A 24,583-nucleotide genomic window follows, 5' to 3' on the forward strand; every position below is an offset into this window, starting at 1 on the left:
GCTCCCCCATCCGTCTATTTACCCGCTCATCCAATGAACAAGAATGATGAACAACTCAACCAAGATGCACATATACATCCACTAAAAGGCATGTACTAGAACATTCATGGCAGCACTATTATTAGTACCAAGCTGGAAAGAACCCAAATGCACATCAAGAGTAGAATGGAGACATATATTGTGAGAGATTTTTGTCATAACTGTATGGGAATGCTCCTGGCTTCTAGTGTGTAGAGCCCAGGCATACTGTTAAACATTCTACAATGCACAGGACAGCTCCCTGCTACAAAAAAGGATCTAGCCTAAAATATCAGTAATGGTAAGGTTGAGAAACTCTACTTAGGCTCAGTGAAAATGCATGAACTGTAAGCCACATGGAGATTCCTCATATACAATATCAAAATATTTCCAGATACAAAAAAGTACATGCTGCCTGATTCCGTTTATATGGGGGGGGAGGGGGGACCCAGACAAATTAATTGATGGTATTAGAATAATCACTGCTCTTGGGGTGTAAGGGTTAGTGAATGTGAGGGAGCACCATGGGGGGCTTCTGGGAAGTTTGTAATGTTCCTGACCTGAGCATGTTCAGTTTGCGAAAACTCACTTTGACACTTAGAGTCTATGCCCTTTGGAGCATGTGCGTGATACTTCAGTACAAAGTATTTTAAAATGCTGATCCTGAATCTAATCAAGTTTTAACTTCTAATTTACAGGAAATTCAGAGGGAAAGAAACAAAAATAACACTAGAAGGAAACAGTGAGACAAAATCATAATGTGGGACAGTCTACAAGGTAAAAGTCCTGATCAATCTCTTCAAAAGATCAATGTTATTTAAAAAAAAAAAAAAAAAAAGTTGGACTGGAACAAAATGAGTTAAAGAGCCAGGTGTGGTGAATCTTGTTTCCTAGCTAGAAAAAGTTTTACATAGCTTTTGGGGATGATTGGGGAAATCTGGACTGCATGTTAGGGAGTTATTAGTTTGTTGTTGTTGTTGTTTTAAATGTGGTGATTTAATGTTTATCAGGACCAAAGCCTTATTCTTAAGAGGTACGTGCTCAGCATTTTAGTGCCACTGAGGGCAAAATGTCTTGATGTTTACAACTTTCAAATCACTCAGCAAACATACATACATGAACAAAGCAAATACGGAAAAATGTTAGCAAGTGTTGGATTATCCACCAGGTGAATTGTACTATTAAAACTATTACACATCATTGTAGAATTCTTTGCAAGTTTTCTCTGGGAAGTTTTTCACAATAAAAAGTTGAGGGGAAATACAGAGTGGACAGCTTTGATCAATCAGATTTTATTCTGCTCATCTAGTCCTCTTTTGATACCTCTCTCCACCCACTTCCCAAAAGTACAACGTGAGGGTGGACCCTCTGCCTCTCTCTGGCAGGGGGTGCAGTACCGTGGAGAAATCCGCAGACTTTGCTTTAACAACAACGGTTCAAATCCGGACACCATTCTTTTTTCTCGTGTGGCCTATTACAAGCGCGTTAATCTGGACCTCAAGTTTCCTTATCCGTAAATCGGAACAGGAATTCCTACTTCTTAGGATTGTCAGGTGCGTTACAAGAGATCAAGCTGCCCTGAGCTGCAGTGAGCGGCTGGCGGATAAACGGGGAGGTTCGGGGGTCTTTAGGCACCAGGCCCTGGGCATCACCACTGGGCTCGAGTCCCTAATGAGCGGTTCCTAGGCGGCCTGGCCACGTGTGGGGCCCCGGCTCCAGCCTGTCACGGCCCTTCCCTAAGCCTTTCCTGCCCACGAATCAAATGAAGCCGGCCTCTCTCCGATTTCTGGTTGGTGGTGCCTTTAAGGTGGCAGCCCACACATCCATTCACCGACGCCGGGCCGTGGGGCAGCACCCCGGATCTCCACTCCCGGCTCGCACCCGGGATCAAGCTCCGTCTCCCTGAAGGTCTCCAGTCCGAGCCAGAGAAGAGCAGTAAAGTTCTTAGACCACCGCAGCACCGCCCCCGACTAGAGGGAAGGAGCAGGAACTACAGCAAAGTGATAAAACTTCACCTCCTCGCCCCCCTCCAAGATGGAAGGTCCGTGGCTTCACGCTGCTCCCGATGTCCCCTCCCCATTGGCTACTTGGGAACTGGGTTTTCCAATAAGGCTTAAGCTTATTGGTTAAATTGGGACGGTTGCTAAAGCGATTGGCGCAGCCGGCATTGGAGGGCGGCTCGAAATGCTTTCAAACGCGAATTAAGTTTGAGGGAGAGAAGGAAAGCGGAGGAAAGGGAAAGTTTGAGGTGGAGGCGGGACCAAGGAAATGACAGCCTTCATTGGTTAATTAGAAGCTGAGGGGAGGCTCTTGAATTCTCCTTCCTCGTGATTAGTCCCAATTCAGGAAAAGAGGGCGGGTACTTGGGAAAAGCGGCAGAAGCGCCTTCTTCGATTGGTCAATCCTGGCTGGAGGTGGAGCGCTCGCGGCGGCTCATTGGTGCGGGTGGTGAGGAGGGCGGGGCTCTGAGCCGGAGGTTTTGTTGTGAGGGTCGGTTGTCAAGCAGCGGCCAATCAGGGCAGGGGATGGAGGCAAGTGGGGGTCGCGCCTGGAGAGGAGCCTCGGCCTCCGGAGCCTCAGCTGCAGGTGGAGTGGGCGAGGGGGCGAGGAGGAAAGGGGCCCTATGGGCCTTGGACCGGGCCACTCCAGGCCGGGCCGAGCCGCGCCGTGGCGGAGAGAGCTCCGGGCGGGGGGAAGTTGGAGCCCGTGCCCCGCAAGCCGAGAGGAGTGGGAGGATTTGGCGAGGCCGTGGGACCAGCCCCAGCCTCGGGACGGGCGGGACTGGCGGGACGGGCTTGGGGGCCGGAGGAGAAAACCCGGGAGGCCGGAAGCGGAGCTGGGGGTCTGCAGGAGGATAGGCGGTGAATAGGGACACTGGAAGCAGGAGAGTGAATGAATGGGGGGATACTGATAGCAGAGTGGGGAGGGAAATAAAGGGGGTCTGGCGAGGCAGGGGTCAAGTTAGGGAGCCCAGGAGACAGGATATGCACGGATGGGGGACACAGGCAGCCAGGAGAAAGGGAACAAACGGCGGACTAGAGAGGCAGAACTGGGGAATCCAGGAGAGAGGGGACGGACAGGAGAGGGTTCATGGGAAAGAGGCTTGGAAGAAAAGGGTAGAAGGCTTCATGAGGTGGCCTTTTAGAGTTGAGGAGTCATACTGACTCATGCCCAGACTGGAGACCTAGTTCCCAGTCTGTCCTTGGGAATTGCCAGGGCCAGGAGTAGTTTCCTTGCCACGAACGGAGGGATTGGACCCTCGGGGCCCTCTTTGAGATTCTACCCAGAGAAGACTTAAATGCCTGTCTCTGGAGTGCCTCTCTTGGGCCCATAAGCTTAGCCTCTGACTCCACCCCCTTGCCATAGCGTCAGACACAGCAGTCATTCCCAGAGATCTGTCTGAACTGCGGACATGTGGTCTTCCCCGCCCCACTGCGGCTGCTGCACTTCAGGCGGCCAGCCTCCTGGAACAGAGCCTCCTCCCATCCCATCATCCCGGCATCTGGGAGGACCTTTTTTCCCTGGGTCCCAAGTCACCCTGCCTGAGGTGCCTCCTCCAGATTCTCAAACCCGATTGGCAGTGCAGCTCCTGGCTCTGGTGGCTTTGGTGGGTGTCTCTTTGTCAAGTGGCCTTGGTGATCCAGGGAGCTGCAGCTGTAGTTCTGCAAGCCCAGAGTTTGGCGAACTCATACCAAGTGTTTTCTAACAAGCCATCGTTTCTGTCTGTGTTCCAGCCCAGGGTTGAGCTGAGATGGCTCAAGCCTGACATTCCACAATCCAGGATCCTGACGGGCACACACAGGCTGCTGCTGTGGCTGCTGTGAATGATTTAAAACCAGGAGGCAATCCGGAGCTGAGAGTCGAGGCATTCCCTCTGCCTGGATGTGTGGGAACTCCTTGCCAACTTGATTGGCGGATCCTGGGGGGGATCCACCCCCACCCCTGGAGGAAAGCACAGTCTATTTTGTGGGCAGAGCTTCAGGTGCAGCCGGTTGAAGGATGGCAACCCCCGTGGTCACCAAGACGGCCTGGAAGTTGCGTGAGTGATTTTCTCTCTTTTTTTTCTTGCTCACCCCGTGTATTCTGTTAGCTGCTTGTTGCTGGAGAGCCAGAACCCCCAGCTTTGTCTCCTGTTCTTGGCACAGAGAGAGACTCCCAGCTTTGCAGTAAGATACACCAGGAGGCAAATCATGACTTTGGCCCTTCTTAGCTGGGTGACACTGGGCAGGTGACTTAACCTCTCTGAGGCTTAACTTCCTGTCTGTGTAGTGAGATGATCACACCTACATTCCAGAGTTGCTGTGAGACCCAAGCGAGGTGATGAACATAAAAGCAGCTCTCAGCGCAGTTAGGCTGACAGGCGGGATTAGAGAAACGCCAAGAGGTGTTCTTGGCATTTGCAGACATCTCACGAGTCGGGCTTCCCCCATGAGGTGGGGCATCTTGGAGTGGGGGTGGGGGTGAGAGGGGAGGCTGAGGGATGCTGGCAAAAGGGTCTGGAATGTGACTGAGCAGCATCACCCATCTTCACGTTATTCTCCACTAGCAGTTCTAAACGTTTTGATCTTTGTACCTCTTTATACTCTTAAAAATTGTTGAAGACCCTGACGGCTTTTTGTTTATGGGAGTTATCCATATTTACACGTTAGGAATTAACACCCAGACATTTTAAAACACAAGCATATACAGTCAAACATGCCATTTGTGATGATGTCATCACATGTCTTCCCCCCCAAAATCCCATGTATGCTTGTGAGCAAACGAGAGGGTAAAAGTCACGTACATCTCGGTGTTATTCTGAAAATAGTTTTCTCTTGGACCCCTGGAAAGGATCTTGAGGATCCAAAGGTCCCTCTGACCTATAATAACTGGTTGGCATAGATTTGCTGTGCCCACACTGGTCACCTTTGGCTATGAGCTCTCCCTGAGCTGTTTTCGGAAGCTGTGCAAGGCTCCTCTGAGCTGTTTTCGGAAGCTTGCAAGGCTCCTCTGAGCTGTTTTCAGAACCTGGGCAAAGCTCTTTGCTGGATCTTAGTGTCCTCATGTGTAAAATGAGAAGTTTGGGCAGTTTCAAATTGTTCTTAGCCCTAGGGTTCTGGGAGAACCCTGTTATGGACTCCCAAGGAGAGTACAGTTTGGACAGAGTGGCTCTGTAATTTTGGGGCTTATATATTCCCTCATAGCTGGTCTTTCCTGAGCATAGAATCAGGCACTGAGGAGACAGTCCAGAGGGGGGGTGTGGCGTGCAAAATAGATGAGGTCCCTGTGCAACGGGGCTCAGAGCCTGAGGAGAGCAACAGGCAGGAATCAAATAACCACACCCCTCCATTTCTCCTTCTCTGATTCCAAGCTGAGACCTGTGCTTCAAGTCCATTAACTAGATAATGGTCAGGGTAGGGGAGTGCTGTAGGCTGCCTAAATAGCACATACAAGGGCCCTGGGGCAGGAAGCTCGGTATGTTGGAAGGGCTCAAAGAAGGCTGCCTCACAGCAGTGGAGAGAGTGTGTCACATGAGGCTGTTGGGGCCTTTGGGGGCACTTGTCCACGGGACCCCAGCCCTTCCGAGGCCCTGGCTTTATCTTAAAGGCAAGATCAAGCCATCAAAGTGTTCAAACAAGAGGTAATATGATCAGGCATGTCGGTTCTGCTGACAAGTTCATGTGCATAGCAGCCGCCACGAGTATAAGCTGTCTGAAGACCCCAAAGCCAAATGATCCCTGCTCCTTGTGGCTTTAGAGTCCAGCAAAGATCAGAAGGTGCTAGGCCAGTTTGGGTCATTGAAACCCAATTCTCTGCACCTTCCATTTAGGATGCAAATCCTCAGCACCTCTGTCAGAATGCAGTGTCCCCGGCTCTAGCCGGGACGTGGGGCCCAGGTTGTACCAACTGAGCTTGAGAAACTGGCACAGGCCTGGGCCAGAGGGTGGAGCAGCAGCCATCAGCCTGGCCTGCCAAGAGATGCTGTGAGGAATTTTATTTGTTTGCACTAAAATTCGGTACCCAGGCCTGGGCCATTGGTGGTTGCTGTCCTTCAGGCCAGAGGGAGAGTTCTTAGGCCAGTGCCCCGTGCCGAAGCCTCCTCTGCCTGGTGCCCATGGTGTACCTCCCTCTCCTGCTGGTCCCCGGCTCCTCCAGGGGCTCCCATCAGGCCAGAGACCCTGGTCAGGCTGCTTAGAGGGGAGTGAGCTGAGCCCCTCTAGAAAGACCCAACCTCCACATCCTTCTTACCCCAACATCTGTGGTTCTTCGAGAGGGATGCCATGTCCCAGGACCCATCTGATCAGGCTATAGCATAAACACAGGAACCTTCTCACTGTTGTTCCCCACATTCTCCCCAGTGCTGGGCCTGGAGCAGCCGCCCAGGAAACATTTATATATGAATTAAGGGGCAGTAGTCCTGAGGCCCAGAGAGGGGTGGCAGTGTGCCCAAGAAAGCCCGGTGAGGTGGAGCCCAGCCAGAGGTTTCCCTGGGAAGGGTGAGAGCCAAGGTAGACACCCAGGCCTTTAGGTAGGTCACAAGTGGAGGGCAGTGCATGCAGGGAGTGTTTTCAGAGAAGGGGAGAAGGCCCAAGGCTTGGGAACTGAGTGCTCAGGGAGAAGGTGGGTGCTCTCTTTCTGGGTTGGGAAGTCACTAGGTCCCAACAGAAGCTCTTGAACGGACAAGAGTCTGTGGCCAAAGCCCCAGAACACCCCAGGGATCTGTCCCTACAGTGTCTAGAGGACAGAACTGCCTGTAGTTGAGATGCAGATTAGGGAGGGACTCAGCTCCCTTGAGTCCAGTGATGGGGTTCCCGAGGCCTCCGCTGACACTTGGGCCTCTGCTGGGGCTGGACTCAGCCTGTGCAGGGCTTTGGCCGGGCGGGGCCCTGAGGTGGCGCATCATCTGTGACAGTGAGCCTGGGGTCTGGTCCTCAGGGCAGTTTTGATGACATCCCCTCTGAGCCACACTTCCTGACAAGCAGCCTTCCTAGGCCCCATTTCCCACCCGCCCTGTGGTGCGAAGCCAGTGCCACAGAGACCCCCAGGCAGGGTGGAGGCCGGAGTGCAGGAGAGGCCCTCTATGCAACAACTGCAAGCCCTTTTCCTCAGCGTCACCCAAGCCGGCCTCCCGGTTGCCTCAGGGCGTCGGCATTTTGGGGTTTTCCCTATGCTGGTGTGGGGAGACCTGTCCTCTGTCTTCCTCATTCCCAGGAGGAAGTCACTTAGGGTCTGGCTTCGAGGCCTGGGCTGCCTCTTAGCTCCTTGCTCATGTTTGTTCCCTTTGGAGCACTGATAAGACCCTCTGTGGTTTACGTCTGCTTCCCCCCTGCAGCTTCAGCAGTCCTGGCTAGGGGCCCTCATGGCTGCCCACCGGGGCCATACCTCCCACTCTGTCTGGTCAGCCCTCACTCCCACCCCTCACACCCGGGCCTCCCACCCTCAGGCAGCCCACCCGCCTATGCCTGCCGGGGCCCCCAGTGCCCACTCTCTGTGCCTTAGCCTTGTTAACAACCACTGAGCACGGCTTAACAGAATGTTCTCAGGGAATCCTCAGCAACTCAATGAACCAAGCACTGTTATTACCTCCATTTACCAGAGGAGGAACCCAGCCCTCAGAGAGGGTAAGTGACTACTCTAAGGCCACACAGCCTACAGTAGCAGAGCTCAGACCAGAACCTGGTCCATGATTCTGAAGCTGCGGGCTAAAGCCCTGGGTGAGCTCACTTGGAGATAGCTTGTCTAGAGTTGACCTGAATGGTCCAAGTATGTTCTCCAAAGTGGGTTTATGTGTGTAGCAAGCAGCCCCAGAGAGATGCTTAGGTGGTATGTGGGTCAATATTTTTTCTTTTAATAATTGTTTTTGTTTTGTATTATAGATAAAGTATAATGAACATATCAATCTCGTGACTTTATGAATTTTACCGCTTAATTGTCTTTATTTAGAAAGAGCTAAATACAAAAGGCAAGTCATTTTTTTAAGTTGAGCATGGTAAACATAAAAATACTATCAGTTTATATGCAGAAAAAGGAGAAAACCGTCAGGCTGGAGTGTGGGACAGGAATGCCTAAGGTTGAGAAATAGTCACTTCTGCCTCAGGTGCAAGGCCTGTCCTAGCAGCCAGGCCTCGGCTCATGGCAGGGTGTCTCCAAAGGGGAGCTGTAGTGGGCAGAGCCCTCCGCCTGGGCTTCACGTGCCAGGACCAGGGGCCACCTTCTCTGAATGCCTTTTCCTCCTGTCCTTTCTCGTGTAGAGGAGATTGTTGCCCACGCCAGCAATGTGTCCTCACTGGTACTGGGCAAAGCCTCCGGGCGGCTGCTGGCTACTGGTGGAGATGACTGCCGTGTCAACCTGTGGTCCATCAACAAACCCAACTGCATCATGGTGAGCCTCGCTAGCCTGCGGAAAACAGGACAAAAGCCCAGGGAGGGGACGGGCTTGGGGAGCAGGGTGGGGTCGGGCCTTGGGGAGCAGGTGGCTTTGCAGGCTCTGTCAGGTCTAGGGCACCCGGAGGCTAGGGGGACACAGCACGACATCAGTGCCCACCTCCCCGGCCCGCAGCCATCTGCTCAAGGGAGGCCCAGGACAACCCCGGATGGCTGGGACAGTAGCTAGCCCTCAGGAATGGGGAAGTCCCCTGCTGGTGGACAGAATTCTGGGGAGCCTATGTGAGACAGCTAAAATAAGCCCATGGGCTCAAGATTGAGGTTTGCCCGCTGGCCCATCTGCCCACCTGTCAGCTGCGCTTGGAGGTTACTTTGAATCATTCCCTGTCTCCTTCCACAAAAAAGATTTGAGGGCACCAGGTTGAAGCTGATTAGCGAGCTGGTTCTTTAATAACACTTTCTCCCTGTCACACAATGAATTCATTGCCCCAAACTGCCTCCAAAACAGGAAAACATAAAGGAGGAAAATACAAAAATGAATTACATCTATTTCCATCATCCAAAGACCACTACACTTGGTATTTTGGTCTATGCCCTTCTGGGTGCTGATACAGATACATATACAGGCATACACATACACACGTGCAAACGTGCACACATGTGCATCATGGCAATATATAACCATATATTTTTGGAGCACTATCCTATTCCTCTGCAGCCTGGAAAGAAAACAGTCTTTATTGTTTGCAAGCATTTTCCGGTGTCAACAAATATCCTTCCACAGCGTGATTTTTTTTTTTTTTTTAATTTTTTTTTTTTTAACGTTTATTTATTTTTGGGACAGAGAGAGACAGAGCATGAACTGGGGAGGGGCAGAGAGAGAGGGAGACACAGAATCGGAAGCAGGCTCCAGGCTCTGAGCCATCAGCCCAGAGCCTGACGCGGGGCTCGAACTCACAGACCGTGAGATTGTGACCTGAGCTGAAGTCGGACGCTTAACCGACTGAGCCACCCAGGCGCCCCCACAGCGTGATTTTTAATGACTTCCTGGTATTCCATTGTAGGGATGAGCCGGAATTAGCTTAGCCATTGCCCTGTTCCCGGCCTAAAGGTTATTTCCAGTGCTGTGGCTCTGCTCAGCCACAGAGGGGAACATCCTCATCTACCTCAATCTTTGAACAGATCTGCGATGGTTGCATTATCTGAGGGTGTGCACTTTTTAAAAAGCTTTCGAAACATATTGCCAAATTGCCCTCCAGAAATCAATTTATATTCTTGCCAGAAGAATGGGGACATGCCCTCCCCACCCCACCCCCCCCACGACCTTGCCAGCGCAGGGTATTAACATTCTTATGATTCTTGGCCACGTGAAGATAAAGATAAGGGATAGGAAGTGATTTTTTTTTTTTTTTTTTTTTTTTTTTTTTTTAGTAGAAACTTAATCACCTCAGTATTTCTGTGAGATGCAGCCAAGAACTGAGATCCAAGCTGAATCAGGGCCAGGGTAAAGAACAGAATTGAGGGGCGCCTGGGTGGCGCAGTCGGTTAAGCGTCCGACTTCAGCCAGGTCACGATCTCGCGGTCCGTGAGTTCGAGCCCCGCGTCAGGCTCTGGGCTGATGGCTCGGAGCCTGGAGCCTGTTTCCGATTCTGTGTCTCCCTCTCTCTCTGCCCCTCCCCCGTTCATGCTCTGTCTCTCTCTGTCCCAAAAATAAAAAAAAAAAAAAAAAAAAAAAAAATGTTGAAAAAAAAAAAAAAAGAACAGAATTGAAATTGCTTTGTTTCGCTTCACTTTATTCTTGGGATTCAAGTGTATCCTACCCCCACCCCCAAAATGCCCAAGCAACACATACTGATTGAAAACGAATCAATAAAGACCAACCAAAATGGACGTGAGGTGACCCCATGCTCACGTCCCCTGCCAGACGGCGGGGAACCCCCTTCTTACGCTGGGGTCAGCCTGCAGGCCTCCCCCCATGTCTCCCCTGCTTACACACTGCATGCCAGGCCTCTCAGCTCCTCACGCCCGCCACCTTCTTGCTCACCTTCGGATTCAGGCCCATGCTACGCCCCCTATAGACGGTCCACTTTTACCTGTTTGTGTGTTTCTGAGTATGTGTGAGCTTCGTATAGTTCAGTATCCAAATGATCCAGGGTAAGCAGTGAAAGGTCTTCTTTCCTCCCCCGATTCCCACTTTCTTCCCTACGGACCACCACAGCACAGTTTCTGATTAGTTTATATCCTTCCAGAATTTTCCCCCTTCTTGTTTTTGTTTTTGTTTTTGTTTTTTTAATATACAGACAGTATTCTGTATACACCGTTCACCTTTTCTCACCTGAAGTGTCATGAAGATGAGTCTTTATTATAATTCGGACGGTTCCCTCATTCATTTTTATGGCCAAGTAATAAGTTTTCTGTTGCATGGAGGACCACAGCTTAGCTGACCAGTTTCCTCCGATGGGCACTTATATGGCTTCTAGTCTTTTGTGTAAAAGATTCCCTGCGGTGAACGACCTTGTGTCTATTTTGTTTGCCATGTGTTTGAGCGCGTGCAGAGGAGGCCCCCAGAGGTAGGGTTGTGGCATGCAGGGAATGTGCATTTCTAAGTGTGGACACATTTTGCCCACTGGCCCCCCAAGGAGTTTCTACTCATTTATACTCCTACTGGTGACGTCTGTGAGTCACACAGGCTGCTTGTGACTGTCTGGCCTTTGGGTAGTTCTGCTGGGGAGCAGTTTCCCCTGCCATCTCCACCCCTCCCTCGGAACATCGTCTTAGCAGACAATGATGGAGTCACCACTGTGCCTCGAGGTGGCCAGTGCTGGGCGGGGAGTGACAGATGCCATGGACTTCACATTCCAGCCTTCTCTCCAGAAAGCTGGAAATGCCAGCACCTCCCACCCCTCTAAGGGGCTGGGCTGGGACCTGGCTTAGCCCTGCCCCAGCCCTGCCCCAGCCCTGCCCCAGCCCTGCCCCGCTTTGGCCTGCGCTGAGTTGGATGAGAGTTTTTAACAGTAGAGTCACTGCCAAGCTCTCTGGGTTCCACCAGCCCCTGCCTGGGAGTGTGGCCGGGTTTTCCGCCAGGGGCAACCCCCGGGGATCCAGGCATTCCAGAGGGGTGAGGTGTGTGCCATTGACCAGCCGGGCCTCGGTTCTGTCAGGGTTTCTCCTCCTGAGGAGCATGGCCGGGCAGGGTGGGAATGGAAGCAGAGCCCAGGGGGAAGCAGAGCTTAGTGGTTTGGACTCAGGGCTGGAGGGTCAGCGGCTCCCCTGTAAGGGGCCCAGGGCCATTTGGGCAAACGATGTCCTCATCTGGGGCACACCGGGCAGCGGGAGGGGTTTGGAGCGTGACCGGGCTCTGGCTCCCTTTGGGCCCTGGAGGCCGAGGCCCAGAGAAGTGGCTGCCCAGCCTGCGTGCGGGAGAGCCTCCCTGCTGAGCCATCTCTTGCTGATGTCCTTCCTGGGGAGCCAGAAACTGGGGCAGCAGTGGGGGCTTCTCCACACAGTGCCCTGAAGCTGCTACCCTCTCTCCACAGAGCCTGACAGGTCACACGTCCCCAGTGGAGAGCGTCCGCCTCAACACCCCGGAGGAGCTCATTGTGGCCGGCTCCCAGTCGGGCTCCATCCGCGTCTGGGACCTAGAAGCTGCCAAAAGTAGGCATCTGCGCTTGCTTTCCCCACATGTACGCCTGCAGTCGTGTTGTCTCAGGCTCTGCTATGAGCTGCTTCCTCCGGGAAGCCTGTCCTGACTCTGTTGGGTGCTTCCCTCCTGGAAACCTGACCATACCGGGTGGCGACTGCCCGCCCCCGTGAGCCCGGCAGCAGCGATGTCACTGCTGCCTCTGGGTGCTGACGCCCAGGAGGCGCCCAGGAGATGTCCTGGACACCTGTGGATGGGCGGGTGGGTGTCAGTGTGGATTCAGAACCTGGGAGAACATCAGGGGCTACGCGAGACACGTGAACAAGTGTGGGGGCCCGTGGGGGGGCCCGGGGTGCGTGCGCCGTGACGTGGGGGCGCCGCCTCTCAGCTCTGGGCAACCGTTGCCTGCAGGAATGGGGCCTAGGGCGGGTAGGTCTTCTGTCTCCTTGTGCTCTGTTTGTATGGACTTGGTTTTCATCTTTATAGAAGTTGTACAGAGCTTAAAAAGCCAAATGCCGGCCATTCTCCAAATAATCATGACGGAAATGAGAAGCCTTCACCTCACTCCTTCCCATCCTCCAGGGGCCTCAACCTTCTGTCCTCCTGCCTCGTGTCTCGCTACCTCCGCTTTTCTGAGGAACATGGTATCGTGGCAACTCCCGTCCCTTCTGTGCATCTCTTGCTGCCTTCCTCCCACGGAAGTCAAGGAGTTAGCTCTGTGACGGGAGCCTGGCTGCGCCAGAGTCCACATTTGCCATCTTCCTTGGTTTTCTGCCTCTTTTTGCTGGAGCACGTTCTTTCATAGCTCACGGAGAGAGGGTGCGTGACGGGTTCAGTTTTAGAGACCATCCACGGCTGAAAATGACTTTATTCTACCCTCATCCTTGTTTATTTATTTTTTAGAGTTTGTAGAACTCTAGATCGGAAATAGTTTTCCCTCAGAACTTTGAAGGTGCGGTGACATCGCATGTTAGGCTCCCGTTCGGTGGCTGTTGGGAGACGCGTGCAGTTGCCTGGGTCCCGTATCTGCTCGCAGGCACTTTGTCCCGGTGTCCTGAGGTTTTGCAGTGGTGACCCTTGGTCCTATGCTAAATCCTTGCTGGGATCTTTCAGTGTGTAAACTTGCGCCTTTGCTTCCGGGCCACGTGGGGCGTCTTGCCTTCCCTCACAGGGGGGGCTGCCACATGGCAGCCTGGGCCCAGTGTTGCCAGCTGTACAGACTTTTTATTTATTTACTTTTTTTGCCTTTTTTTTTTTTAACGTTTATTCATTTTTTTTTGAGACAGAGAGAGACAGAGCATGAATGGGGGAAGGTCAGAGAGAGAGGGAGACACAGAATCTGAAACAGGCCCCAGGCTCCGAGCTGTCAGCACAGAGCCCGACGCGGGGCTCGAACTCACGGACCGCGAGATCATGACCTGAGCCGAAGTCAGACGCTTAACCGACTGAGCCACCCAGGCGCCCCGCCGTACAGACTTTTTAAGGAGAAGCTGGGAATCTGGAACTTTCAGTGGAATCCCCCCCGTTTCTGACAGCTAGTTCAGTATTTTTGCAGAACACTATGCAGGCCAACAGTGAGAGGTCCAAGTAAAACCTGTTTGCTCGCTGCTTTTTGCCAGTGTCCAGCCTGGACCTTCCAGCATATTGGGCAGAGGCCCTCCGGTACCTGAAGGACGGGAGAGGAAACTGTGGCGGGGGTCTTGCTGAGGTTGCTTTTTCCAGAAGAGAGCCCCCTTGCCTGGTTGAGACCCAGAGGTCTTTCTGGGCCTCTCCTGCGGTGTGTGCTCGACCTCTGCTGTAGGACAGCAGCCATCAGCCACGCGTGCCCAGTGGCCAGGTTCTCTGTGCTCAAGAATAGCGGTCTTCTTACGTAGATGGTCCTCAAGAGAGATGTCGCCCCTGGGCCTTTTGGGTGATGCTCGCCCGCCCAGTGATGGGCTGCATGTGCAAGACAAAGCCCCTGAGATAACAAACCGGGGCTGCGCGCTTAGTGTCTCCACGTGCGTTCCCGCTGCCCGGCCACACGCGGGAGCCAGGCAGGGCATGCTGTGCTTGGGTGTTGCTGGACTCCGGGGCCCAGGGAGGAGCAAGCTCCGGCTGGCTGGGCTCCAGCTGAGAAAGCAGAACGGCTCGGGCAGAAGGCAGTGTGCCTGGGAAGTCTCTACCTGGATCGGAATCCCAGTGGACAGCACCGGCCATTCACCATCCACTGAGGAGCAAGGGACAAAAGGGAGGAGCCAAGGGTGCCACGCTTTCTCAGCCGTGACTACTTCACACGTGAGGGAAATGTGAGGAGCTGGAGGCAGGCAAAGAATGAAGACCGACGACCCGTGGGATTCCCGGGCCCTGGGCTCTCAGTGTTTGCTACTCTACAGGGAGCTCATTACAAACACATGGCCCAGACCTCACTCCCAGAGAACCCGATTCAGTAGTGGCGTGGGCCCAAATCTGGCTCTCAGTATGCTTCCAGATGATTCTGACGCAGAGCCCCCTCATTTGACACATGGGTGAAGCGGGGCCCAAGGAGGGGTGGCTGGGGTGGCAGAACTCGGGACTCAAATCCTGGCATCAAGACTCCCGTCCTAGTGCCCTTCACCCTGCCACTCGGGGGGTTCGATGCTGGGACGGAAACCTGCCGTCAGCAGCCTTGGCGGGAAGAGCTAAGACCTCAGGCCGACCTCCACCCCTCCCATCACAGCTTAAGTGAAAACAACGGGCCAGTTGGCGTCCCAGGTGCACAGGGGCTTCTAAAAGGGCTGCCTGACTGTCACGTGGGTTGCCTCGAAAGGCAGCCCATCACTGGAGGGTTTAGGCAGAGGTCGAACGGCTACTCAGCTAGGATGCCTTGGAGGTCCTCACACCGGGCAGACGGATCCAGGACGCCCCTCCACTCCACAACTCCGGGATCCTGTGACCGAGCCCTGCAGTAGCAGGACTTCCAGGGGCCCTCCCGGGACAGAAGAGCAAGGGCAGAAGTCACTCCAGAGGAATGTGGTCCTGCCTGCTTTCCACAGCGCAGCCAGAGGGCAAGGGTGGGTCGGCCCAGCCATCCCACAGGAAGGTAGCCTGCGTTTTGCGAATCTGGCCCACACAGGGGTGGAACCGGCCACATCCTCTCGGGGCAGGGCTGGAGTTTGGAAGCCTTGCCGTGGGGTGCAAAGCAAGTGGGCTGGGAGGTGGGCGTGGCCTGGAGCAGGGGCCAGCACCCGTCTGTACCCTCCGGCCCCGGATTTGGCCAGCAAAACAGCCCCTGAGCCCCCCGTGGCATGTGATGGCTCCGGAGAGTGGGGAGAGGCGGCCGCTCAGGTTTCGGTGGTTGAATTAGATAGGCAACAGATGTGGTGGTTGAATTAGTCAACAGATGTCAACAGATGTGTGCCTCGTCACACTCTGGAGGAGCTAAAAATGGGTCGGTCCCAGCTTGGCGCCTGACAGGGCCTGCTGCATAGTGGCAGTGAGTAGGATGGGTGGATGTGGTGGGCAGGGGGCGGAGGGCTGCACTTTGACCTCAAGGCAGATAAAGACCGGAGCAGCTCATTTGATCCTGCCCTTAGGTGCACCTGGCTCTGTGTTAGGAGCCATAGACGAATGAGCGCCCTTGACTCAGGTAAAGGGTCACGAGGTGAAGCATGCTTCTCAGGACGCCGATGCCTGCTTTAAATTCTGGCTCTGCGCCCTGCTGACCGGCCTCAGGCAGGCTGCTTCACCCTCTGAGCCTTAGGTCCTCGCCCACCTCCTGTTGGTGTTTGGGGGCAGTGCTAATGTGCTGATGTCATTCAGGCTGTTCTCCACACACCAGAAATGCTCAGCAGATGTCCTGGGGACGAGGGAAGCGCCCAAATGGTCATGGGCACTGAGGAGTCATCACTGGCGTCAGAAGACAGAGAACCAGGATATGTGCTCTGAGGCCGGAGGACGGGCGAAGGTTCCATTGGGGGGACAGAGGAAGCAGCTTTCGTGCAGAAAGGAATTACAAGAATAACTGTAGCTGGCATCATCGAGCACTTACTGCATGCAGGCCCGTGCTAAGCACCTTATGTCTACTTTCTTAACTCTGATCATGACCATTACGAGGCTCAGATGGGGGTAAGGGATTGCCCAGGGTCACGTAGCAAGCAAGGAGCAGAGCCAGACTGCTCCCTTTTCTGTCTGGCTCCAGAGTCCTGCACCTGGACCTTGAGGGAAGGAGGCAATTATACACTAGAGTTTCTTTAATTGACCTAGTACTTGGAGCTCAACTCTCTTGTCCCTAAAGCATTATGTTTGGAGTCTGCTTGAACACCTCCAATGGAGAACTCATTACCTCACAAGGCAACCTTTTCACCTTGGCTCAACCTAAGGATGGCTGGATTCCACACCCCTTGGCCCCTACACTTATGGGATGATCAGTTTCATTCAGGTGGTGAAATGATAAATCTTTTAACAAGCAAGACACTTGAGGCCAGAGACAAGAAGCAAATCTGAGTCGTGCCCGAAATACTCTGAGATAGAAGCACAAGGTTTGCCTGAGGGTCGAGCTGGGCCTGGCCACCGAGCTGCCTGCAAATGCTTGACGGATGGGAGCCGTTCCCCATGGCAGCAGTCATGTGCGTTCCCCATGGCAGCAGTCATGTCCTCCTTGTGTTCTCAGTTCACGTGGCACCCGTCCCATCCTCACAGCCACCCTCCAGCCAGTGTAAGGACCACGGCCACTCCAGGCATGCCCTCCAACTGCCCTCGTTGGGGCCTTTGCCCCCCTTTTCCCTCTGCCTGATATCCTCCCTCATCCTCCACCCACTAATGTCCTATTCAAATACCACCTCCTCCAAAAAGCCTTCCTGGATTTCTCTTTTCAACCAAGCAGCTTTTCCCCCAGCATGGACCTCTCCTGCACCCCTCTTCTGCCTCAGCTGTGGCGGGAAGGGCCCAGGAGAGCGTAAGTGAACCGAGTGCAGTAGTTGTCTGGCTCTGCTGACTCTAGGGCAGCGTCCTTGTGAGCACACACTGGGACGAGCCCAGGGGCGTGAGCTACAGGGAGCGTGCACTACATTTCCTGGGGGCTTAGGTAATGACAGAAGTGGCTTTATCTATCAGGGGGATAATAGGAAAATCAGTCGGCATGGTAGGACTCTGGTTGATCTGTCTCCTATTTTTAAAATCGCTGTTTGGGTTTGCTGTGTGGTTACCATGGAGGCACACACACAAGTGAACGTGGCAGCCCTTCCCCCACTGGGTGTCTCGTTCGCCTCATGCCCCATCTCTGCTCTCTTCCTTGACAGTTCTTCGCACACTTATGGGACACAAAGCCAACATCTGCAGCCTGGATTTCCACCCGTATGGCGAGTTTGTAGCCTCAGGTTCCCAGGACACGAACATCAAGGTGCGACACTGTTCTGTGCCCTGTGTCTCCCGCTGGGCCAGCAGTGGGCCCTGGGCTGTGTGTCATACCTGAGGACGACACAGGTAGCTTTTGGCTCTGTGGGGGGTGCGTCTTCCCTCTGGTAGTGTCTGCAACTTCCAAGGAAGAGGGATGTGGAAACATGTGCCAGACATTCTCAGAATGCCCAGCTTTGGGGCACCTGGGTGGCTCGGGCAGCTGAGCATCCGACTTTGGCTCAGGTCATGATCTCATGGTTCGTGGGTCTGAGCCCCACGTTGGGCTCACTGATGTCAGCATAGAGCCTGCTTCGGATCCTCTGTCCCCTCTATCCCCGTGCCCCTCCTACTAGCTCTCTCTCTCTCTCTCTCTCTCTCTCTCTCTCTCTCTCTCAAAAAGAAATAAAAATTAAAATGTAAGATTTTCAGCAAAAAAAAAACACAAAAAACCTCACCTTTAGTGAACAGTTTCCAGAACCCTGTCGTTTTGGGGTATAATGACCTGGGGGTGCCTAGAACCCCTCTCTGCTCATGGCCGCACACCGTCCTCTGAGCTGGGCACCAGGACTGAGCTTGGCCCCTCGAGGCCAAGCCCACCTTGGTAATGACCTGTCCTGACTCTGCCCCTCTGCTCGTCTCCCCACAGCTCTGGGACATCAGGAGGAAAGGTTGTGTCTTCCGATACAGGGTAAGGGGGGCGCCCTTTGTCAGTCATTCCGCGAGCACCATGCAGGTGTGGAGCATGGGGTAGTGCCCAGACCCTGGCACGGGGGGTGGGGTGGGGGCGGAATTCTGTCCCATATGGGTGACGATGTGGGAAATGAGGGTCCAAGTGAGAAACGTGAATCTAGAGCGGAGCAGGAGTGCTGTGGGCGGTCCATCTGGGTCCCCCGCTTTCCATGACTCCTCCCAGAGCCATATTTACCAAACTGTGCTCCGTACTCTGGCTTTGTAGGCAGATGACAGGTGTCATTAGGTGAAAAGCATTCCTGTTCATATGGGTTTGGAAGCACCGAGTTTAGTAAGTAATTTTGGACGTTTTTAGACCCTTGACATTAAGAGGGGACACGTACCTCTGCAAAAAGAGGCATGAGATATGTTGCTTTCCAAACTAATATGAATGACCGATAAATCTGGATTTCCTGGAGCATCCTGCAGGACCGGAAGTCATGAGTGCATGAGAAGTGTCCCTCTGTGACACCCTCCGTGACCCCTCCCTCACAGACCTGCTCGTCAAGGGCGAGGTGGAGCGGGATGGTGAGGAGGGAGGCCCGCTGGGCCTAGGCCCCTACGGTGAGCTCGGCGCTCTGTCCTCTCCTCAGGGACACAGCCAGGCTGTGCGGTGTCTGCGGTTCAGCCCCGACGGGAAGTGGTTGGCATCGGCCGCAGATGACCACACAGTGAAGGTAGCTCCTGGCCTGACCTGGGCCTGGGGCGGGCTGAGGTCTGCTGATCACTCTTGGCCTGGGTCCTCCGCCATCCCCCCCACCCCCAGTCGGGCTCGAATATCCCAAGCCTGTCCAGAGCGGAAGGCGGCTCATGGATAAAGAGCCGGGGTGGGAATAGAGGGAGAGCGGGCAGACGAGGTCCCAGGCCGGGTCCTGACCTCCCTCCTGCCCTGCCCCAGCTCTGGGATCTGACTGCTGGCAAGATGATGTCCGAGTTTCCTGGTCACACGGGACCTGTCAACGTGGTGGAGTTTCACCCCAATGAGTACCTCCTGGCTTCTGGCAGCTCTGACAGGTGAGGAGGAGCAAGGCCTGTGACCCATGACTGCCACCTCTCATCTCTGTCCTCTGTGTGTGTTTCTCTGTCCCAGTCCATCTTTGTCCCGAGGTGTCCTATGCCGGTGATGCTCTGTAGACCGAACTGACTTCCGGCCGTGCCAGGGTGGGGTCCTGGTCCCATCTCACCCCCAGCCCTGGTTCCCGGGCCCCAGTGTCCTGGGCCGTCATGGCATGTCCAGATCTAAAGCCCATGCTCACCTCCCACCTACCAAGGCCCCTCGCCTGCCTGTGTAGGGTCAACCCCTGGCCCTAGGCCTTGCTCTTGGTGGCCACAACCCAGAGGGATGGGCGTTTGCAGAGAACCGGGCTTTCCAGGCCCCGGGCCCGTATGCAGGCTGGCACGGGGCCGCCGGCTCCCCGGCACAGCCTGGCTGCCTTTGCAGGACCATCCGGTTCTGGGATCTGGAGAAGTTCCAGGTGGTGAGCTGCATCGAAGGAGAGCCAGGGCCTGTCAGGTGCGCAGGCAGCTGGGTGGCGGGTCTGGGCCCTCCTCCGGGGCCATGGGATGTGGGTATGGGTGGGCCTTTCCCGTCCCCGCTTCTGCTCCCTCTGTCCGGGGCTCCCCACAGCCTTCCTGGACTTGTGGGACCCACGGCCCACTCTCGCCTGGCCCAGGAGCGTCCTCTTCAACCCCGATGGCTGCTGCCTGTACAGTGGCTGCCAGGACTCTCTGCGCGTCTATGGCTGGGAGCCCGAGCGCTGTTTTGACGTGGTCCTGGTCAGCTGGGGCAAGGTGGCCGACCTGGCTGTCTGCAACGACCAGCTGGTGAGAGAGCCACCCACCGCCTCCCCCTCAGGCCCTCACGTCCCCCCCCAGCCCTGCTGGGGTCCTGCCCTCCCGTACCCCAGCTCTGCCACTTCCTGCAGATAGGTGTGGCCTTCTCCCAGAGCAACGTCTCCTCTTATGTGGTGGACCTGACGCGGGTCACCAGGACAGGCACCGTGGCCCAGGACCTTGTGCAGGACAGCCGGCCCCTGGCGCAACAGTCAGCCCACCCTAGTGCCCCGCTTCGGCGCATCTATGAGCGGCCCAGCACGGCCTGCAGCAAGCCGCAGAGGTAGGGTGCTCAGTCCCCAGAGGGCTCAGGAGGCGGGCCGGCACTGAGAAGGCTTTGGGGGACCGGCCCCAGCTGGCCGGGCCGGCCTCCTATCGGCTCGGCCCCGCCCCACAGGGTGAAGCAGAACTCGGAGAGCGAGCGCCGTAGCCCTAGCAGCGAGGATGACCGGGACGAGCGGGAGTCTCGGGCCGAGATCCAGAACGCCGAGGAGTACAATGAGATCTTCCAGCCCAAGAACAGCATCAGTGAGGCCCGCCCCCCGGCCCCTGCCCAGCCCGGGGCCCCCATCTGTGCATGGAGGCCAACGGTGCTTTATGGGGGACGGTGTGGATGTCGCTGTGCTTCCGAGGCTTGATTCCCAGCTTACACCTGGAACCCAGGCTCTGTCCCAGGTCTTCAAGGCCCCAGCAGAGGCCCCGCGGTCACTCATTGCCCCAGCCCATCCCGAGCAAGGGAAGGCCCCATAGGGGCAAATAGATGGGAGGGCACAGGCCTGGGGTTTCCTGGGACCAGGAACGGGGTCACAGGTCTGCAGCTGTGTGTGCGCCTGGGGACCACCTTCTATCCCCTGGGTCCCAGGCCAGCCCGGCTCTGAGGGCTCAGGCAGGAGCCCCAGGCTGGCCATTATCAGTCCCCAGCCCTCCTTGCCTCTGCAGGTCGGACACCACCCCGAAGAAGTGAGCCCTTCCCAGCACCCCCCGAGGACGGTGAGTCGGGCGGCGGAGCTTGGCCTCCCAGGGTCACCAGCTCCCCAGGCCTCATCTGCCGTGGCACCATCTCCAGTTTTTCTGGGCTCACCCAAAAGCACCTGCTGTGTGCCGGCCCCCTGCTAGGCCCTGGTGATGGAGCATGAGCAAGGCGGGCAGGTGCTCCCCCCAAGAGCCCACACCCTAGGGAGGAGGACAGACGGCAGACAGCCACACTGCTAGGTCTGCGGATGGGACGTGCTGTGGAGGCAGGGGTGTGGTGTGCTGAGGGAGGGCCCCTGTGGGCCGGTGGAGAAGAGAGAGCCAGGAAAAGCAGCAGGTGGGAGGGAGGTGGGAGGGGGGCGGGTCTTGGGGTCTGGGAGCCGGAGGCCAGCCCCCACATTCCTCCCCTCCTCCACCTGGCTTCCTCTTCAAGGGGCCATTTCATCATTCGCCCTCAAGGTGGTATTTCCTGTGCTTCCCACTCACCATCTACTCACTGCATGTCCCCCCCCCCCCACTCCATTCCCAGTGAGGTGACAGGATGGCCACTCCTGGGAACTCCCTGGGTCCCATCCACACACCGTACCTGATGCCTGCTTTCTGCCAGACCTGTGGTGGAGTGGGTGGAAAGGGAGGGGACAGGTCTGACCCCAACCCTCAGGCCTTCCCAGGAGCCTCCCACACCTAACCCACCCCCCCACCCCCATCCCAACCCCTCACTGCTGATGTCTCCTTCCTCAGCTGCCCCACTGGTTCCTGCCCATCTCCCCCAGTTAACAGGCGCCACCCAGAGGTCCACCACAAGGCCTGCCTTCTTCCCGCCCATCCCTCTGGCCTGACCTGACCCAGAGACCTTTCTCTTTTCCTCCAGACACGGCCACAGCCAAGGAGGCGGCAAAGCCCAGCCCACCCATGGACTCGCAGTTCCCGGTGCCAAATGTATGTCTAGGTGTAGAGGGTGCAGTGTGGGGCTGGGAGAGGGGCTGAGGTCCCCAGCGAAGGTTGGGGCCTCCCGTGCCGGGGTGGGCAGACAGGGAGGCCTCAGGCTGGCTACCCGCTGAGCTCTGGACCCTACCAGCTCGAGGTCCTGCCCCGGCCCCCGGTTGTCACTCCCACTCCCGCACCCAAGGCCGAGCCTGCCATCATCCCTGCCACCCGGAATGAGCCCATTGGGCTGAAGGCCTCTGACTTCCTGCCCGTGAGTGGGGGTCCAACCTGAGGGCGGGAAGGAGGCCCATGGGCGAGGGCGGAGCTTCACTGCCAGCACGTGGGCACCCGTCCCACACAGGCCGTGAAGATCCCCCAGCAGGCGGAGCTGGTCGACGAGGACGCCATGTCGCAGATCCGCAAAGGCCACGACACCATGTGCGTGGTACTCACCAGCCGCCATAAGAACCTGGACACCGTGCGGGCCGTGTGGACCACGGGTGACATCAAGGCAAGCACCACCTTTCCCCCAGGCGTTGGGCTGGCCGAGAAGAAGGCTGCGCAAGGCGGGGCAGTGGGGCTGGGTGGCCCCTGTCACCACACTGGCTGACTTCATGTCCCATTCTGCCACCATCGTCATCACAAGCTGCCATTTGTCGAACACCTCTTGTGGGCCTCACGGTCATCACTTTAGGTGCAGTCTTGTTAACACCCCACGACAAAGTCCATCACACCACACCCAGGCAGGGGCCGCTGTGTCCCCGGTCCCCTCTGACAGGTGCTCTCTTTACACAGACGTCGGTGGACTCAGCCGTGGCTATCAATGACCTGTCGGTGGTCGTGGACCTCCTCAACATTGTCAACCAGAAAGCGTAAGTCGCTGTGGTGGACGGGGCTGGCGGAGCGGGCCGGGCCGGGTGCTAAGGGCCCACGTCCCCCGCCCTCTCCCCAGCTCCCTGTGGAAGCTGGACCTGTGCACCACGGTCTTGCCGCAGATCGAGAAGCTTCTGCAGAGCAAATATGAGAGGTAGGCGTGGGGAAGCCACAACTGCCTCACGCAGGGATGGGAGGGGCAAGAGGCTCCTTCGGGGACGACGGGAAGGACCCCAGGGCTGGTGCCTGTGTGAAGCGGCTTTGCAGCTCTACCGTCCCCGCCAAGTCGGGAGAGGCCACGCTGAGAACAAGCGTGTGCTGTCCCTGTTCCTCCGTCTACCCCTCTGTCTTTGTGGACCTTGCTCTCTGTTTATCTTTCTGTCTGTGGCTCCGTCATTCATCTGCCTCTGAAGCTATGTCCAGACTGGCTGCACCTCCCTGAAGCTGATCCTGCAGCGGTTTCTGCCCCTGATCACTGACATCCTGGCGGCCCCACCATCTGTGGGTGTGGACATCAGCCGGGAGGAGAGGTGAGGGGCCCAGCCGTGTGTCGGCATTGGGATGTCGGGGTCCACGGGCCTGGGGGCCCAGCCTGCTCAGCGACGGCCTTGCTATAGGCAGCCTATAGAGGAGGTTGTGCCTGGAACAGTGGCTCGGCCGTGTTACCCCCGTGGGATGGGGGTGGCTGCAGACCAGGCTCCGTGGCCTGCTCTGCCCTGAGCCCAGGCGTGGCCCGGATGAGTCCTGCGTCCTGGCCTGCCTCCAAGAGGAGGGCGGGAGTGGTCTGACAGGAGAGGCCCTGGCACTTCAAGCGCTACCTCTCTGCCCACAGGCTACACAAGTGCCGGCTCTGCTACAAGCAGCTGAAGAGCATCAGTGGCCTCGTCAAGAGCAAGTCGGCTCTGAGTGGCCGCCACGGCAGTGCCTTCCGCGAGCTGCACCTACTCATGGCCAGTTTGGACTGAGGAGCTCTTGGGTCTGGCCTCAGCCCCCACTCCTGTTCCCTGTGCACTCCTGGGCCCGTGAGCCTCTGCCTGGCCTCTGCTGCAGCCCTGCGGCCATCCTGGAGGTGGTGGCGCTGGCCCACTGGCCACCTGCACAGCCCTGAGCTCTCAGACAACTTCTCCCCAGCAGTGGTTGCCCAGCTTTGCCAACTCCCGCTTCTTGGGGCAGCAGAGAGCGCCCTGGGGCTGCTGCTGTAATTTATAAGGCGGATTTTATTAAATTTGTAACTATTCCCTGGTTGGTTTGCCTGGAGGGGCATTCTCTGGCCACGTGGCGCTCTCAGGCCCAGGGCTGCCTGCCCGGCCCCTCACGGAGGAGACAGCTCCCCCTCCTGGAGGCAGTGCACCAGGCAGAGTGGCCAGCAGGGGGCAGCAGAGTGCCAGGCCTGCAGGAAGGGGCAAGTTCAGACCTATGGTGGAGGGGGCAGCAGCTCCCCCCTTTCATGGCTCAGGGAAACAGGCAAGGGGTCGCCCCCACTGGCCCATCCCTTTGTCTCAGCCACACCCCCAGCTGTCCTGTGGGTGCCTCCAGGGCCAGCCGACAGCTGTAAACTTCAGGGTGCCAGGACCCCAGCCTCACAGGTTGGCTGCCACAGAGCCCACCTCCCTCCCCAAACCACTCCCCCTTCTCTGAGAGGCCTCCAGGGACAGGACTGGAAGGGCAGCTGCCCTGTCCTCCAATGAGGGCTCTGAACTGTGTTCACTCCCTGCAGGACCCCCCAGCACTGATCCCTTGTGCTCCTTGGCAGCAGCTGGTAGATTCGCCCCAGTTGGAGAGGGGGCCCCACTGAGCCCCTGTGCAGTCCCCCTCGAGGCCAAGACCAGGTACAGGCTGACAACCCCCATGGCGGGGGGTGGGAGTGGGGAG

General features: G+C 56.4%; 1 protein-coding gene across 2 annotated transcripts; it reads left to right on the plus strand.

Annotated features, from left to right (window-relative positions):
• Positions 1-2,481: 2,481 nt before the first annotated feature.
• On the plus strand, positions 2,482-23,948 carry KATNB1 (katanin regulatory subunit B1). Of its 2 annotated transcripts, none has more exons than XM_019455801.2 (20): positions 2,482-2,604; positions 3,753-4,057; positions 8,250-8,380; positions 11,919-12,036; positions 17,281-17,381; positions 18,024-18,065; positions 18,700-18,783; positions 19,005-19,120; positions 19,548-19,619; positions 19,780-19,930; positions 20,032-20,222; positions 20,337-20,467; positions 20,879-20,929; positions 21,783-21,850; positions 21,990-22,109; positions 22,200-22,349; positions 22,634-22,710; positions 22,791-22,865; positions 23,125-23,241; positions 23,544-23,948. In XM_019455801.2, the coding sequence occupies exons 2-20, from the start codon at positions 4,018-4,020 to the stop codon at positions 23,674-23,676; spliced, it is 1,968 nt and encodes a 655-aa protein (XP_019311346.1). In that variant the 5' UTR covers positions 2,482-2,604; positions 3,753-4,017; the 3' UTR covers positions 23,677-23,948. The 2 variants fall into 2 exon arrangements, with proteins under 2 accessions (XP_019311346.1, XP_019311347.1); XM_019455802.2 differs by lacking the exon at positions 2,482-2,604 and adding an exon at positions 2,640-3,625.
• The last annotated feature ends 635 nt before the right edge of the window (positions 23,949-24,583 follow it).

Source organism: Panthera pardus, unplaced genomic scaffold (assembly GCF_024362965.1).
Source record: "Panthera pardus isolate Hobbes unplaced genomic scaffold, ASM2436296v1 HiC_scaffold_18, whole genome shotgun sequence".
NCBI lineage: Eukaryota > Metazoa > Chordata > Mammalia > Carnivora > Felidae > Panthera > Panthera pardus.